Source organism: Amorphotheca resinae (genome assembly GCF_003019875.1).
Source record: "Amorphotheca resinae ATCC 22711 unplaced genomic scaffold M430scaffold_1, whole genome shotgun sequence".
Lineage (NCBI taxonomy): Eukaryota > Fungi > Ascomycota > Leotiomycetes > Helotiales > Amorphothecaceae > Amorphotheca > Amorphotheca resinae.
Genome location: NW_020194471.1, coordinates 2,842,472 through 2,860,216, shown reverse-complemented (window position 1 = coordinate 2,860,216; position 17,745 = coordinate 2,842,472). Strand labels below are relative to the sequence as shown.

General features: G+C 41.0%; 2 protein-coding genes across 2 annotated transcripts; one reads left to right on the top strand and one right to left on the bottom strand.

Annotated features, from left to right (window-relative positions):
* Positions 1 to 2,348: 2,348 nt before the first annotated feature.
* Positions 2,349 to 4,065, bottom strand: M430DRAFT_32539 (hypothetical protein). The gene is made up of 9 exons (XM_024866194.1): positions 3,853 to 4,065; positions 3,760 to 3,791; positions 3,673 to 3,699; positions 3,545 to 3,624; positions 3,468 to 3,490; positions 3,375 to 3,403; positions 3,318 to 3,327; positions 3,017 to 3,267; positions 2,349 to 2,965 (listed from the first exon to the last, which is right to left on the bottom strand). Exons 1-9 carry the CDS (start codon positions 3,873 to 3,875, stop codon positions 2,769 to 2,771), a joined length of 672 nt encoding a protein of 223 aa, XP_024725538.1. The 5' UTR covers positions 3,876 to 4,065; the 3' UTR covers positions 2,349 to 2,768.
* Positions 4,066 to 6,571: 2,506 nt separating this feature from the next.
* Positions 6,572 to 8,634, top strand: M430DRAFT_47073 (hypothetical protein; the record flags this gene model as incomplete). Its single annotated transcript, XM_024867898.1, has 9 exons — positions 6,572 to 6,601; positions 6,948 to 7,010; positions 7,059 to 7,140; positions 7,235 to 7,318; positions 7,366 to 7,424; positions 7,485 to 7,665; positions 7,844 to 7,926; positions 7,965 to 8,374; positions 8,427 to 8,634. The coding sequence occupies 9 exons, from the start codon at positions 6,572 to 6,574 to the stop codon at positions 8,632 to 8,634; spliced, it is 1,200 nt and encodes a 399-aa protein (XP_024725537.1).
* Between the last annotated feature and the right edge of the window lie 9,111 nt (positions 8,635 to 17,745).

Genomic DNA, 17,745 nt, shown 5'->3' with positions numbered 1-17,745 from the left:
TACAAATCGACTTCACTCGGTTTCTTTGCGGAGTGTATGTATATATCGGTGTGCAGATTGTAATTGGGGGAGATCGCGGCGCTCTTGCATTCCTCCCGGGTTCAAGGGTCCTCATCTGGATGTGACCCTACCATAGACCGTGTCCTCCTTACAGGGGAGTTCATTTTCCCGGGGCCAAGTGGTTGACAAGGTGTGATGAACAACGTGTCGCGCGTGTCTGGGAGCGCGAGGGTGGGCATCCACGAGGGAAGAGAGGGGTGCTAACATCTTACGGAGCAAATCTTGCCAGGCGGTACGGGAGGTGGGGTCTGACAAGCTTGAAAAGGGAGTGGAATTCCGGGAGATGGGCATGTCATGATTGTGACAGGCAGAGAGTCCGTGGAGTCCATAAAATAGTTCGTTGTTGGGATGAATGCATGCCTTCTCGTTGAGCAACGAGACTCGATAGAATCCACATTTTTTCTGCACGCACAAGTCCAGCGACTAGGTACCTCATTTTGCTCTTTGGTGTGGCAAGTTCCTAGATGTCATTCGGGGGCAGCGTACCGGAAATCAACCAGACTCATTCCACTACTTATTTTTCGACTGGTTACGTTCATATCCTGGTCTTTGACAGCCTCAGAGTCACAATAAGCCCTCTGCTTCCTAGGAAAGTACAAGCCGGTCTCATACATAAATATAAGATATTCCCAGACCCTATTATGTGCCCATAACCAGGACCATTCTACCTCACGAAACACTTATTGGTGCACGGGTACGAATTATCCTTTATGCAGTATGTTGAGGTTTTGTGTTCGAGGCTCATGTAGAAAGAGTGAGATGCACCAGTGATGGGGGCCGATTCACCGGCCGGCGCCTTTTCATTTTAGACCATGGTACTAGGGGGATGCCTCTCAATTTCGCCCCAAAAGTGAGAGAAACAAACCATCTCGAAGTCCCAAAAGAACAAACGGTATCTACCTCCCGTACATTATCGCAGCCAATCACAAGCCTCGGCTAGGGTGAGGTATTAATTCGACAACCAAGGTATACAGAGCTATCTATATCAAGCAATCAGTGTGTTCGCCACTACATGAAAAAAAGAGCCTTAGTCACTTGGTTCATAGGCGTTTTTGTTAATACGGCAAGGCATTTATTTGCCTAGGCTTAGACAGTGCGAAGGGGGTTAAGGTCAAGTTGTGTTATACGATCGACGAAAGATTGTAGTGCCCGCAAGCCTGCTAGCCAATAGGGAGATATATACGCATAAGAAAAGATATTGAGCTATTGAGCTATTAGACTATGTAGAGCTTTCTGCATCAGTTCAAACTGTGCACTCTCTATATAATCAATTGTTACGACTTCTTCAAGAACCTATCGTAGGCATTTGAGTTAAGTTAGCGGAGCCTTCGCGGGCTACCCATGAACCTCTTGAGAGCGACAATAAATGTTGGTTGGCACAGAAAACAATGTATGGAGTAGCCATATAATAAAATAACAGTTACTTACCTAAAGTTTCGCCTGCCTCGTGGCTTGGCGGTAAGAGGGCTTCTGTGGTCCAATGGTTAGGATTCCACCCTTCCATACTTATATTTGAGTATATGAGTAAGGTGGAGGTTCGTGTTCGATTCACGGCAGTTGCAACACCCACGGGGATACATGTACGTGTACGTACGTGTACGCCCTTTTTTTTGCCCTCTTCTTTGCTTGGTGCTTTCCCCATCTCTTCTTACCACTCATTCGTTGGCTATCAAAATCCCGATTCCATTAAGATGCTTTGCTTGTACAGAGTGTACCGTCGTATCTTTTGTCCTCCCAAGCCCTAAAACAGGTCGAGTTTCTTATCCCAGCTACAGCGTGATATAATTCCGCCATTCAAATCTACCGAAAGCTGCCCTTGCTCTCTAGCGAACTCATGCCGACCAAGATAACAAAAGCCTGTGATGCCCAAGTGATAGGTACCCTGGCGGCACCTTAACCCGCTCCCCAACCATATATCATGATGCATATCACGCTTTCCCGAAGCCTTGATGACGGCAATGAAGATATCAGGGCCGAGATTACGGACAGCCTTTTACCACATTAGATGAGAATTAAAACAACGTTCTTCAAATGATGCATCTCGTTTGCCATTAGCAATTCCCCAGCATAACTCGTAGATACACTCGACGCCCACAGTGCCGAGTATAGGCCCATGTTTGCCCCCGGGTGTGAACTGTCCACTGAGTTAGCACGGGAATCCCCAGCGAGGAAAATGGGTTTTGACGTGCTTCGATCTACTTAGATTGCAATGAGCCTCCTAATAACCGCGTTCGGTCTTCAAATCGCAGATGGTGTCGATTATCAAAACAGTATGCCAAAGACCGGGTTGTTTGGATACCGCTTCCCTTTTCAGCCGATTACTGTTTATTCCCCGAGGCGCCGAGGATAGAAGAGTGCTTGAATCCCCTCGAGGTAAAGTCGGGATGCAGAACAGATCTTTCCATCGAGACTAGTAACTCTAGTTGAATCAAACCCTATCTCGATTAGTTCACCATGTCTGGTGTCGGGTAACAACATCGCCTGAGCGCTCGAGCGGGTCGGAGAATTTGAGGTTCGGAAACAAGCAATAGAAAAACACAATCTTGCGTCCCGACCAGAAGAAGGAAGGCAGAATTACCATGCGGGGACGGTAAGAGATCTTCTATGGTGTTCGGAACGAACAGACTGCGGTGATACAAGAAAAGGGATAGAGCTGGCATACTATCAAACTGAGGCATCATTCTTGCTGGAATACTGTTGTCAGCATGTCATAAAATCGTACACGTAGGTTTTTTTTTCCGCCGCCGTCCATGGCTATGTTGTCCTCCATCTCTCCGTACGTGACCCTGCACCTCTCCAGGATCTTCATACCCATATACGATTTCCTCTTCTATACTTAGTGCACCCGCATTGTCTTTCCGAATAATCTGCCTGCAGAGATCTATGAAAACCTCCTCCACGTTCGCTTCACTTGACTTAGTCACACCAGCTTGGGTGTCAGTAAAGGGGAACTTACCTCTGCGTCTCGCCGATGTCTCATAGTACGGAGCGTTTCCCCAATTTTGTGACACGCTGAATGCCTCTGACCTAGTGACGGTTCGCTCATCTTCGAGGTCCGATTTGTTTCCCACGATAACGATAGGGACGCTGTCATCATCTTTGATATTGACAATCTGCTCTCGAATGCGTGATAACTCATAAAGGCTGCTTAAAGAGGTGATGGAGAAAACCAGAAGGAATCCTTGTCCAGTCTTCACATATAGCTCTCTGTGTCCCCGCTTAGTATCGGTCAACATCTCCAGTCCGCACAATCATACCTCATAGCAGCTGAGAGAGGTTAGTTGGGGCCGCGTAGTAGGCTAAGGAAAACCCACTGAATTGATCAGTACCAGCTGTATCTAGACTGGGATAATATGAGCCTAAACAAATATATATATATATATATATCTGGGGATGATTTCACCTACATCTCTAGGACGCACTGACGGCCCTGTCTCTAGTTCAGCTGTGAACAAGCAACTATAAGTTATTGATTTTTACCTACATCAACCTCAATTTGCTTTCGGTACGAATCCTCGATGGTCGGATCATAGCTTTCGATCCATACATTCTGTACAAATTGAGCTGCGTCGTCAGTATCGGGGGGTTGTATCTGGAAGCTCGTAGCCTTACCGGTAAGGCAGCTCTTTCCAACGCCGCCTTAAAGTGCGGATATTGTCAATGGTAAAGTTTTGAACCTGATGGTGAAGGTAAACATACCAGCGCCTAACACGACAATATGGTAGTCTCTTCTGTGCCGTCGGGCTCGTCAGTCTTTGGTCTCGAGCTCGTCCGTTCGTCAGTGCTCCAAACCTCCGGGAAACCCTTGCTGACATCTTTGGCCTGTACAAGTGTCGAGGGAAAAAACCTATACTGTACAAGGCCCACTACTTCACCCCTGCGAGGATTTTCTTTCCCGCTGTTAACGCTCACACTATCCCTTGGTATGGGTCTTGCGATTCTGATGTTTAGTTAGACATCCAGAAAGAGATGTTGGATATATTCAACTGGCGCTGGTGTTTCCTCTCGAGCGAAGCGATTACACTGATTAAATGGTATTTTGTTCAAATATATTTTGTAATCGTTCGGTACCCCACTTAATCTCGGTTAATCACTGTTACCTTGAACTTCTTAAAGGGGGGCGCACTGCACAGGGCGATTATAACAGTCCTAGAATACTTGAAATACCATAGGTTATATCATACTACTTTAATTCAAAAAAGAAAGAATATAGAGGGTGGGCAGGGGATAGTCTACTACCTAGGTCAAATAGTTCACTTTGCTCGCGCGCCCGCGATGCTTAGCCACAGGGGCAGAAGACTAGGTACCTAGGTAGGTAAGGTAGGTCAGGTACCTTACCTAGGCAAGTCTTAAGGTTATATATACTAATTCACTGTAGCAAAAGCCGTGGGCTGTAGGATCACCTACCTACGCCTGCTTCGCTTGTTATACACTCTTGGAAACATTACTATCTGTTAGTAAAATAACGTATTTTCCCTATACTACTAACTTGCCAAGAGCTTGTAAAGCCACTTATTATAGGCATCTAGATTACCTAAATAAAGAGAACAGTTACTAATACAAGAGTTAAAAGCTAAACATAAGTACAATATATATTAGTCCTAAGTATAACAATAATAAACTCTTTCTATTACACACCTTAGACGGGTACTAGTACTTACTATGACTCTATAAGAGTTCTATCTTAACGTTACTTACTTTACATGTAGTTCAACAAAGGAAAAAGAAATTGAAAACACCCCGCTAAAGCACATGCCAGTAGTCATAAGTATAAGAATCCAAGCCAAAGAGAAAAGAAGGAGGCTAAGTTACTAATAACATATTATATGAGGTAGTCGTAATGTACATTAAATTACGTCTTACTGACCAAGGTAGGTAGGTAAGGTCGTGTCAGGTACACGGGTACGTAGTAGATGCCGGTCGAGCTGTAGCCTAAGCCTTAACGCTGAAATAACGTTAATTCAGTCTGACAAAATCCTAGAACTATGTGAAAAGTTAAGAAAACTTTGAGAACTAGAGACTGTATGACGGGCCGTGGTCAGGGTTTCCAGGGAATCTAGTGATATGGCGATTTGGCCTACAAAGATAGAGGCCACTAATGCTGTTACACACAAATCAACTTCCTACTCCTTTCAACACTAAAATCAACAGCCAAGCATCACTAATGCCAAACCTTCTGCTTAGGAACCAACAAGGACACCCCAGCTTCCTGCCATCCCGCCATCACCGTTTGCTTCTGTTTGATGGTGGCGTGCTCTTGAGCGTTACGGGAAATGCCTCAGCCTTCACCGGACACCCGCCCCCATTCCAGTACAGTGCATAGATATCAGCCTCGTTAGTCTCATTTGCCCAGAACTGCAACTGATAATTCGAGGAACTAGCGGCATACGCAACTGATACCCCAACCAAGTCGAGCCGGTGATGATGGCATTAGTAGGCAGGGTGGCATTGGCTGCAAAACCGACCTGGCTGTAAGAACCTGAGGTGAGAATGATGTACTTGTGGCGAGCCTCGTTGAAAGATACCGTGATCGAGTTGGCCTTGATTGACCAAGGATCTGTGGTTAAATTGGAAGTGGTCACGAATGTAATGTTCGTGATAAGCCCGGCCTAGGAAAGGGCCGTTTTCCCTACGTATGCAGGCCCTAACAAGAATTTAGCTTAATGGGTGGAAATGGGGTAGTGATATCTACCATCAGCATAGAAAACAGGAGCACTATTAGCAGCTCTGCCGTACGCAAATAGCATAATACCAGGAGAGGTATCACGCTCTTGTGTAAGAGCACTGGCGCTGGAAAAGACCGAGAGCGTCGAGAAATAGGCTGCGGTAGAGTAAGTAGACAACATGTTTGGTAGAGAACTAATGTGCAAGCAAGACAAATTAGGTTTCTAGCTAGACGGTCAACTTATACCCTGATGGGAGCAGCCGCGAATGTAAGATATCTTCTGGGACGCCAGGGTCTGAAGTATCAAGATTCAAGTTATCAAATTGAGCAACAACTAGAGCTGACTGGATCTATCCTCAAACTGCATACACTAGCAACACATGCGTTAAGACCAAAAAAAGACTAAAGGAAGACCCAGGCACTTGGAACTAAACTATACAGCAGGATCCACTGTGGATTCGTGGTGGTCATCGTCACTCTCTAAGTAGTGAGATCAGAAGAGGTCGCTATTCATAGATCACGTGTCGCTTATTTCAGGGGGAAATTGCGGCAGAGGCCTGTGCGTCCGGCAGTTCAGCCCAAAAAAGCACAAACCTCAGGTCCCGCCACGATCTCTAGGACTCGAGGAACGTGAAGAACGCGAATTCAAAGTACGCTTTGTTTCGTTTCCACTTTCCACCTAATCAAGAGGCGTGTGAATTGGGGTTCCGCTCAGATTCGAGCCTCAGCCATCATACTACATACGCCTTGCAAAAGCTGCTCAGTGCAAGTCCTTGTTGCGAGGGCTGAGCACTTCCAATTCCCTTAGATGAAAGCCAAATCCGCTGTGCATACCCATGATCTGACATGCAAGCCGTGATGAGTTTTGAGCTTAAAGTGGGTACTGTCATTACACCTGACCGCGCGGCGACCACACTCACGGTCTCTAGATTTTGATGTGAGATGTCTTTCAATCCTAACCCTAAGTTAGATATAATGCCGTGGGCTGGGTCGTCATCACACATCGATATCCAATCTTTTTCATCCTTTAACAAAGACGCTATAACTTCAACTGTTATCTCTTCTTTCATTTCTGTACTACTCACAGCTCTTGAGCATGCATTCATTTCCTTCTTTCGTAGCTGCTGGCTTGACCCTGATCATCTCAGGAGTCTCTGCTGCTCCTCGTGTTTCTTCGCTTGGCAAAAGCTGCACGGATATAGTAACAAACAGACAGTGCTAGGGAGACTATGACTTGTCTACTAATTACTACACGGTGGTCCCTGATACCGGTGACACTGTAGAGGTTTGTTATTACACCTTCTCTTTTAGTCAGTAGCTAAAAGGATAATAGGTTTGGTTCGAACTAGTCAACACAACAGCTTCACTAGATGGTGCTTCTAGAGACGTCTTGCTTGTCAACAGGACATTTCTAGGTCTGACAATTATAGCTATTTAGGGAGATACTGTTAGCAAGTCCTCTCCTATCTCTCTCCCCTCCTTCCCCCCCCTTCTCTCTCTCTTCTAAAGTTAATGTACTAAGTTCTAACAATTATCTATTGGTTTACATTTACAACAGACTTTTAACTAACGGCACTGGCCTTTATTTCTATAGTACATGTCTTATAACAAACGCAAAGAAAAGCTAGTATTAGCAACAGGTATACGACAAAATAATACGAACCCAGTGGATGGCGTTCCATTAATTACACAATATCTGGTTGCATTTGGTTAGGTAGGAATTATCAAAGTACAAAGAAAATGGCGCATCTAACTAAAGTCTCTTTATAGTCAATCACCTGACACCTACACTTGGCGAGCAACGCAGTATGGCAGTACCTGGTGCCACTCGCATTTCGCCCTCCAGGCACGGGAAGGGGTAATAGGGGGGATCTTGATCAATGGACCGGCTACTGAAAACTATGATACAGATACAGGTGTACTCTTTCTGTATGGTTGGAGTTAGTGTTCTTGGTCTACTTTCGAGGTGAAAACTAAGGTCTTTATAGCACACGGGACAGCAGACGAAATATATATACCACGGCAGAAACATCGGGCTCTCCAGTTCTAGGTAACAGCCTATCAACGGGACTATCGTGTACGGGGATCTTGGTGCCCGGTTTAACATGACGGTTACAGCAGAGGGTTCCTATAGAATCAGGCTTGTTAACGGCGATATCGACACGCATCCTAGATTTATGACCGACAACCACAACATGACGGTTATTGCCATGGACCTGCTGCCAATCGTACCTTACAGCACTCGGGTCCTTGGATTGGTATAGGCCAAAGTTACGATATCGTTCTCGATGCAAATGAAACCCCGGGCAATTACTGGATAAGGGCTATTCCGCAAGCCACTTATAGTAACGACAATGTTGATAATATCAAGGAAATACTCAGGTATGACTGGACCAACGCAACCAAGCCAAACACATCTGGATATTTAGACAGAGACAGCTGTGATGATGAAGATGTCAGTAACTTGGCCCCGTACCTTTTTCTGGATGCTAGCACAGATACTGTCGAAGACAATTTCGCAATCACGGTTGGCCGTTCCGACAACCTCTTCGGGTGGTACATGGCTGGCACCACATTCGTCTTGGAATGGGACGACCCAACCATCCCCCGGGTCTATAACGGCACACCAATTTCAGAAATTCCTCGCACGTAATCGAGGTCGATACAGCCAACGAGTGGGTCTATTTCGTTATCGAGATAGCCAATTCCGTCCCTCGTCCTATCATCTACACGACCATGACTTCTACATTCTCGCCCAGGACTCAGGCACTTTTAATAACGATAAGGTGACTCTGAGTCTGAGCTTTAAAACCGACAACCCGGGAGTGTGGCTCTTGCATTGTCATATCGGGTGGCATACTTCGAGTGATTTGCCCTTGAGATCGTTGAGCGCTACTTGGAAATCGTAGCGCTGGTTGACTACGACACCCTTAGCTCTACTTGTGTTGCTAGGGATTCTTAATGTACTATCGAAAGACAGCATTGCCAAGATGGTTCTGGAGTATAGGTGATTAGGTGTCATGGTTGTCAAGTTCTAAATTTTCTTATTTAGATGCACGTTATCATGGGGATAACCCTAGGTAGCACCTGGGTCACTCTAACAGGTTAACTAAGCACTACACTACTGTATTGCGGAAGGCATCTGCCTTACTATCACCTTTCTTCTATAACAATTAGCAGAAATTTGTAGCTAAACCATACCTCCATAAGATTAATGTGCCTATCATAGTCTTGTTCTTATTGTACATGCTCAGCCAGATATTTAGTATATAGTAGTAGTAAGTAACCTCATCCTTTATTAAATACCCTTACTGGTTAATCTTCTTGCTTCTGTCCAATTTTTCAAGCCCGTGCATATCTCGTTTGAGGGTCTTGATCCTGTCATCGATCATATCCTTGGCCGAATGATCTGATCTCGGTACTAGTGGTACCATGTTATTGACTGCTGGTAGAACGCGATGAAGGTGTAAAAGTCTTTACGAGCTTATGGCTTATACTTGATCAAATCCATTAGCAACGTAAGCTTTTATGATAAGAGCCAATATAACTTGAGGTGAGACCTACAAGCAAGAGATTTTTTTACTTTAGAGTACCCAGGTCCTTACATTTTAAACTCTTCGAGTTTCTATTTCGTCCTTTTTTTCTAATTCTCTCCCTTCCTATCTTCGTCTTCGACCCCAGGGGTTCTCAAACTACCTTTAGTAAATATACGCGAGCGAGGGCTCCCTGCCATTATAGACGGCACCAAAGAGAGATACGTTACCGTTCTAAAGGTAGGCGGCAATAATGGCCTCGTCCTAGAGGTTTTACGGGATGAGGATAGTAACCAGAGAATCCGTGGCTCGTAGCTTAGTAGGGCCAACGTAGCAATTACAATGAATCAATGATCCTTAATTACGTAGCAGAGATAGAACTGGGTGTCCTCGAGGGCATCATCATGATAAGAAGAAATCCGCATTTGACACTCCTGCTAACGTTACCAGGGAACTTTTCTAAGGGACCATTTAAAGATGAAGCTGCAACCAAGACCAGGAGTACGGCGAGTGATCAGGGAGATCAAGACTTCTTAAGAGAGGACCTGTTAAGTATTAGATTAAGTACCTTAATAAAAGACATCATTCTCAGTATTTACCCTTAGGATATTCCTTACCAGATATCAAGAAACCAATTAGCTTGGGTCGTTTAGACGAGTTCTTTGAGCAAGAGCACATTGTTGCCCAGGTAGTAGCTACCGCAAGGCCAATCCAAGAGCTACTCGTTTTAGGTCACAGGATATCTACAATGATGTTCTGCAACTTGAATATGTCCCAAAGAATGCCCATTGCATTTACGCAAACTATGGTAGGTTCTGGATATTACGAATACCACTCATCGATATGAATCGTCTACAACACTCCGGCTATTTATTATTCTGGATCAGGCAGAATTTTATCTCTCATTCCGGAGCCATCTTCACATCGCCATCAGAACAGCGTGGCTGCCTGCGAGCAGTGCTAATGCGTGAGCGAGGCTACACGAGGAACGTCGTGGATGCGAGAACAGTGATCTCCGAATTTGTCGGTCGAGATCGTTGCCGTAAGATTCAATAGCATTGCGAGGATATCGCGCAAATCCTCTAAGTATTACTGTATCTATGAAAAGCGCATTCCTCGTTCACACGCGCAGTCGGATACAGTAAGTCGCGAGGGGTGGCGCTACCCCTCGCGTTCTGCCAGCTGTTCTGCCACGTTCTCCCGCACATGGCCCTTCTCCTCTTGCCGCATTCTACTTTGCGAAAGGTCCTACGGTTTCCTCTCAGGATGAATCACAATACTACCACCAAGATGCTCGACCTCCACAAGAAGACGAAAGCTGAGCTAGAAGATCTCGTCAACGCCTATGCCCAGAAGCACGGACCCCCAGACCAGTCTCGCTATGAGGGCGCGAAGAATACGCTCTTCGGCTGGACGGAGGACGGCAAAGGTGTCTGGATTCTGCCTACCACTAAAACCAATTTTGAGCGTTTTGAGGACATAGCTAGATCGCGGCCTGATCTGGGACACGACACGCACTCTCATTGTGAGCTTATGAGGTTGGCCGGCGCAGAGTTTTTCGCGGATTTAGGCTGCGCAATAGGTCCCTATAGGTTGGGTTTCTATAGGTAGGACCTAACCTATAGGGATCTAACCTATAGGGTAGGTTTAGACTAGTAGGTAGGCCCTAACCTATAACCTAACCTATAGGTTACTAAGACCCTAACACGTGATTTAAGCCTTAATAATATTACGTAGTAGTATAATAATTATAGTTTATACTAATCTTTATACTAATTACTTTATAAGGCGTTATTTAATAGATTACATTTAGGAATTTACAGAAAATATACGATAGAATTATACCTTATAACTTATAATCTTATTACTACTCTATTTTAAATTTAGCCTTATAGCCTTTTACCTCTTAGTATAGTATACCTAAGAATTCTATTACGTATAGACTATACGAGCTTTATATCCTTTTACTAAATTATAACTCGTTTAGTATAGATAGTAGTAAGATTTGTTACTATATATTATTTAATTAGTATAAAGATTAGTATAATAGATTAAATACTTATAAGAAAACTTAGTAGTTAATATAGCCTCTATAGATTCTTGTAAGGCTTTTATTACGCTTCTCTAGACTCGGAATTTAAGGCGTAGCTAAAGTATAATCTCTTTTACTAGCCTTATAAAGGGGGCTTATAGTATTAATAGTTTAGTAGTCTTTTAGTACTTTCTTATTTCTCTTAGCGCTATAGCTATTAAATTTGTTAGTAGAGTTTTTATACTAATCTTTATACTAATTAACTTACTACTTAGTTTAAATCTTTATCTTCTAGCCTAAGAGTTTAGACTGTTCGGCTAGTTAGGCTAGTTAGGTTAGTTAGGCTGTCTAAAGAGCCTTTTACTAGATTAAAGGCGGCGTACTATAGCTCTTTTTAGTAGTATAGTTAGACAACTTAGTTATATAAGTAGTAGCTTTTAGCTTTAGGCTTTACGCTATTTTATAATTACGATTAATAAATAGTAGATAAGAAGACTAATAAAGTTAGTATAGTAAGAGGTATAAGGGGTAAGAAGGTAAGGAAGGGCTTATATACTAAATTAAGGTTAGCTTAATAAAAGAAAGGTAGGTAAGTAGTAGAGAGTTGTCTATTTATATATTATAAAAATAAAGGCTTAGTAAATTTTTAGTAAAATTAATTTACTTTATAAATATTACTTATACTACAAAAAAACTTTACGACAGTCGCCTACGCCCCTAACTGCCTTAAAAACTTAAAAACAAACAATAGAATCAAAATTAGTACCCTTAGATACCCCCTAGAGTACTAGCGGACTATAGGCGAGCCTATAGTAACGGATAGTAGGTATACTAGACTTAAACAGAGCTAGTACTACCCGCTTATAAGAAGGAGCTAATACTCTTATTCCTTAACAAAAAGCTATAGTAAGGAGCTAGTAAGTAGTAAAAGTAGTACAGACAATAAAACAAAGTTAATCCTACAACAAATTAAGGCCTACGTAATACTAGGTAAGGAAGATAAGGCGTCGTGCCTCCTTTACGACCTTATCGCGACGACAATAGTAGTAGTAGAGCTAAAGACAGTAAATATAGTAACCCTCTTACGTACTCTTAAGACCTTCTCTAATGACGACCTAGTAACGATTAGGTAATTAAGAATAATATTAAAAAAGGCCTTCTAGAGGCTAATAGTAGTAGCGGCCTCTTAGGCTACGTACGCGTTAGTAGTAAGCTAGTACCTAACAAGAGTATAAGTAATACTAGAGAGACGGATTAAGGAGCTAAGGATTAGAGTAGATAGACAGACAAAAGACCTAGTACGTTGTAGTACTATTAAAGTAGTAACAGTAGCTAATATAGTAATTAGAGGTACTAAGGTAGTAGCGACCTACTAGCTTCTTAGTAGTAACACTATTCTTACCTTTAAGAAGGCTATACTAAAGACTATAATCTAGGATTAAGGCTAGGTATAGAGAGCGTTTAGGCCTACGGCCTAGCTCTATAAGAGTAAGTTTATAGTAATCGTAAAGGGCCTACTAGTAGACTAGGTTATACAGGTAGAATTAAGAGCGTTACTAGTAGAGATCTAAGCCTACGCGCTACATGTTATAAAGGTTAAAGTTAAGCCTATTAAGGCCTTTATAGTAAAGTTTATAATAATAGTACTATACTTCTAAAGCGTTAACGCGGCGACGTACCTATATAAACAAGGGCTAATCTAGTAAGCCTAGATCTTTAACTACAAGCCGTATTTAGCTAACCTACAAATCTAAAGATACTTCTAGTACTACTAGTTTAGCTATATTAGGCAGTTCTATAAGAACTAGGCCCGGTATAGCTACTACGTAAGAGCGGCGTACCCTTAAGGTAAAGAGGAGTACCCTTAACTTAATAGTAAGAAGAGATGTGTTAACTATAGTAGACTATATGTAGTGTAAGACTATTAGTGTCCTAAGGCCCTTAAGGTAAAGGAGTAGGCATATACTATATATTAGTAAAGACCTAGACAGTTTAAGGTATTAAAGAGTAGCTTTACTAGCTAAGTACTTAGCGTTATACTAGCGTCCTTATAAGATAGTAACGACAGCTACTAGGTCGTAGTACCTAAGAGACTATAGACAAGTAATAACAAGAAGCCTATAGTAAGGACTCTAGTAAGGCGTAGACGCCCTCTTATTAGGGCGCTAGACATAGTAACGGTTTAGAGCTACGACATTATAGAGATATTAAGCTAGAGAACTAACTAAGGGTCTAGCGACCTCTTTATAACGTAGGACTTATAGATCCTAGACTCTTAGTAATAAAATTAATAATAGTATACTAGAACACTATAAGAAAGAATAGCCTTGCCTTAATAGCGCTTTATAATAGCCGTAAAGCTAACGTTATAGTAATCTAAGAGCTATAGTATAATAAACAGATAAAGACAGTCTACTACCTAGTATAAGTAAAGTACTAGTAGGTCTATAAGAGTAAAGGCCGCGTAGTTATCTACGTTTACAAGTAGTACCTACCTCTTACTTAAGTAGTAGAGACTAGTGCCGACTAGTGTTACGTTACTCTATAAGGTATTACTATCTAGTTAATATACTCGCCGATTCCTAACTCTCTAGGCTAGACTAGCCCTCTCTAGTAGCTTACTAGAAAGGACCTAGAGAGGCTATAGATTATTATAAGTAATATAAACCTTTACTACTTACTCTAGGATAGAGCTAGTAGGATTACCCCTAAATTAGAGACCTTTCTTTGTCTAGCCTATAAGTAGTAGCTCTTGTTACGTATACCCTAAAAAGAGCTAACCTAAAAGAGATATAGTAAACAGGACTTAACGATTAATTACGCGTAGGCTATAGCGACGCTTTAGTATACCTACTAAAGTAACCTAAGGTATAAGGGATCTAACTACTACGCCTAGCTAATTAAGGTTATTACCTAAGTAAGGGATTACTATAAGAGAGCCGTAGAGGTACTAGGATAGAGCTAGACCCTAATAGACTAAGAGCTAGTAGCGATTAAGGCTAGAAGGCTTTACCTCTCCTCTAAGCTACTAGATATACTCTATAAGGTCGATAAGGCCGTTAACTTACTTACCTCTTAGCTTATATATATCGTAGACCTATCTACCCTAAGAAAGAAGGTTAGCTAGAGGCGTACTAAACCTTAGTAAAGTAGTAAGGTCTTTAAGGCCGTCTAGTAAACGTAGGCAGCGTACTATTAATATACTACTACTCTAACTAAACTTTACTAGCGCGACCTCTAGTAGGCTAGTACCTACTAACTCTAGACGATCTAAGATACAAAGACTAAGAGCTAGTATAGCGCCTTTACTACTACCTTAAAAGACTAATAGAAACTCTAGAGTCTTAAAAGGTAGGCTAGGCTCTATAGCTATATACCTCTAAAACCGGCCTTACTCTCTCTTCTTTAAGGTACTAACAAGAAGGCACTAGCTATAAGCTACTATAATAAAGTAATAGTGTTAGGCTAGTAGTTCTTTTTAGAATTAGTAGCTAATCTTAGTAACGTTGTTCTAGACCTTTAAGACAAGTAGTACTAGTAGTTTACTATTAACGACATTATAATAAAGACAGACATTACTAACGTTCTCTAAAAGACAAGTACCTAGAAGGCGCTAGGACCTAACCTACTACTTACTAGCTTCCTTAAGGCATACAGGCGCCCCTTAGCTAAGCTCCTTATAGTAGTAGTAACTACAAGCCTCTAGCTAGGGCACGTCCTAGTGTAGTTTAAAGTAGTAAAGGTAGTAGTACTACGTAAGCCTAAAAAAACCTTTAAATAGTAACAAACTACTAAGGCCTATAGGCTAATATTACTTCTAAGCGTAATAAGTAAAGTAATTAAGTTAGTAATTAGCCGGCGCTTTACCGACACTATAGAGTCGTAAAGGCTTTTCCTAGAAACGTAGATAAGAAACTAGCTATAACACTTAATAGACCTTATAGTTAAAATAGTAGTTAACACTATATATATAGCGTAAAGCTATAAGGCTATAGCATCCCTCTTCTAACTAGACATTAAAGGCGCCTTTAATATAGTAAACTATATATACCTTCTCTATACTCTCTAATACCTAAGGTTCCTTATATAGGCTGTATAGTAGGTATATAGCTTTCTTACTAATTAGACAGCTAGCCTCTTCTTTAACAAGAAGGCGGCGCCGCCTTAAGAGGTTACTATAAAGGTACTATAAGGCTCGCTCTTCTCTCTTATCCTCTTCCTTCTTTATACTACTAGCTTATATACGCTACTATAAAGACATATAGGCCTTATTATAGTAAGGTTTACTAACGACCTTAACCTTTTAGTATTTAGTAAAGATACAATAAAGACACGCTAGTACCTTAAAAGGGCGTAGTAGACCTGTAGCTAGTAAGTATAAACAAGGGAAATAGAGTTCGTCTCTAAAAAGAGTAAGCTTCTTTACCTTACTTACACTTATACTATACTAACGATACTTATCTACCTTAATAGCTAGGTTATACCCCTAGTCTAAGAGGCCTACTTTCTAGGAGTTTAGATAGATTAGAAGCTTAGGTAAAAGGGCTACCTTAACGCTATTAAACAAAAGTTTACTACTTAGTAGTTTACGCTTATAAGGCTTACTACGTCTGTGTAGAGATGTAGCCTACTACGCGTAAGAAAGATCTATATAAAGGTAATCTAGAGCGCTATAGTATATAGCGTAAGGGTCTAGTACCGCCCTTTTAGGCAATAAGCTAAGGAGATTATAAAAGACCTTACTATAAAGTAGTTATAATACCTTTGTATTATTATAAAGGCGTACTAAGCGACTCTTGTTTAGTTTCTTAAGTCTAAAATAGCTACGCCTTTACTTAACCTTTACCTTAACAAAAGGGTAGTAGACTTTAAATAACGCTTAGAACGTATAGGTAAGGGCGAACTTATATAGTCTATCTATAATAAGGTAGCGACCTGCCTTTAATAACGCTAGAGACGCCGCTATAACGCTGTTATAGCGCTACCTTATACGTTACTTAAGTATAGAGCAGGCTAAGCCGTATAGGTAAAGGACTAGTATAGGGACTCTTTACTAGAAGAGACCTTATAAGAGAACTAAAAGACACGATAGACCTAATACAATAGTTTGCTAGCGTACTACTAAGGTACTGTCCTAGCCGCGCTACCCGCCCTTTTAGTAGATGCCCTTAAGAAGTACTTACTCTTCTATAAGTACAAGAGCTTACTTTTAATATAGATCTATACTAGTAAGGTTAGGCTCTAGGCCTTTCTTTTTAAATATAGAGTACTAGAAGTAGCGACCCTCTAGTGCCCTTATAGTAAGGCCCTAGAGACGGCAGCTTACCTAGTCCTTAACTACTAGTAGCTTAACTAGTAGTAGTAGGCCTTATAGTAAGTACTCTACCTAAAGGCGCTATAGACGTTCCGCGACTTTATAGTAGTAACAAAGAGAGAAAAGAGCGCGCGCGTACTAATCTACTAGCTACTATCTACCGGCCGGTTCTTATAGTTTAGGCTAGCTAAGCGCTACCTAGTAAAAGAAGAGGGAGAGTAATCCTAGTTAACGGCCGGCGTCCTTCTAGTATCTTACTAGTGTCTTGTTAGTATGTTTAGTATTACTAGGCTAGAAGGTTAAGTTCTAGTAGAGTAGTAATAAGGTCCTAGCGCCCTAGCGGCGCCGCGACAGAGTATTTATAAGAAGTAGTACGTAGGTTTTTACCTAGCTTTAGTACGGTTTTACTACGTGATTTATATAGTATAGAGGTTCTGTATGTATTAGGCATAGGTAGTAAGAACAATAATAATAATAATAATTTACTTTATAACTAACTACCTTACTTATAGCGCTATAATAATAGTACTATATAATATAATAAGAATAAGGATAGTAAGACACGTTAAACGCGTCTATCTATTGTTTATTTTAATTATTATACTAATATTTCTACTAATTACGTAAAAGAGTATTATAAAACATTATATAGAAAATTTTAAAGTATTATTTAAACTTATTACTAATTTACTTTTAAACCCCTTTCTTTCTTTTCTTTTTTTATCTTTATTTTATACTTATACTATTTAATAGTCTAAATATAGAACAAAGAGTCTAAAGAACTAAGAGTCTATTAAATTAGCCTAAATATTAAACAAAGAGTCTAAAAGTAAAGTTATAGCCTAAATATTAAACAAAGAGTTTAAAAGTAAATTAATTTTACTAAACATTTTTACTTTTACTACCTTACCTCTTTTACTACTACTCTACCTCTATAATAATAATAATAACAACAACAACAACAGGTATAGTTTACGTATTAATCTATACTAATTATTATACTAATTATTAATATAGTTAATTAATAATAATAACGACCTAATCTACGGCTTACCTTTTAAAGAATTCTTTTAATTAATCTATAGCTCTCTCCTTTTAAAGAATTCTTCTAATTAATCTATAGCTCTCTCTTTTTAAAGAA

Coding starts and splice junctions, on each gene's coding strand:
- M430DRAFT_32539 (XM_024866194.1), bottom strand. CDS start 3,875: ATGTCAGCAAGGGTTTCCCGGAG. Junction 3,700..3,759: donor TATTGTCGTGTTAGGCGCTG/GTATGTTTACCT, acceptor CCGCACTTTAAG/GCGGCGTTGGAAAGAGCTGC. Junction 2,966..3,016: donor GACATCGGCGAGACGCAGAG/GTAAGTTCCCCT, acceptor AGTCAAGTGAAG/CGAACGTGGAGGAGGTTTTC.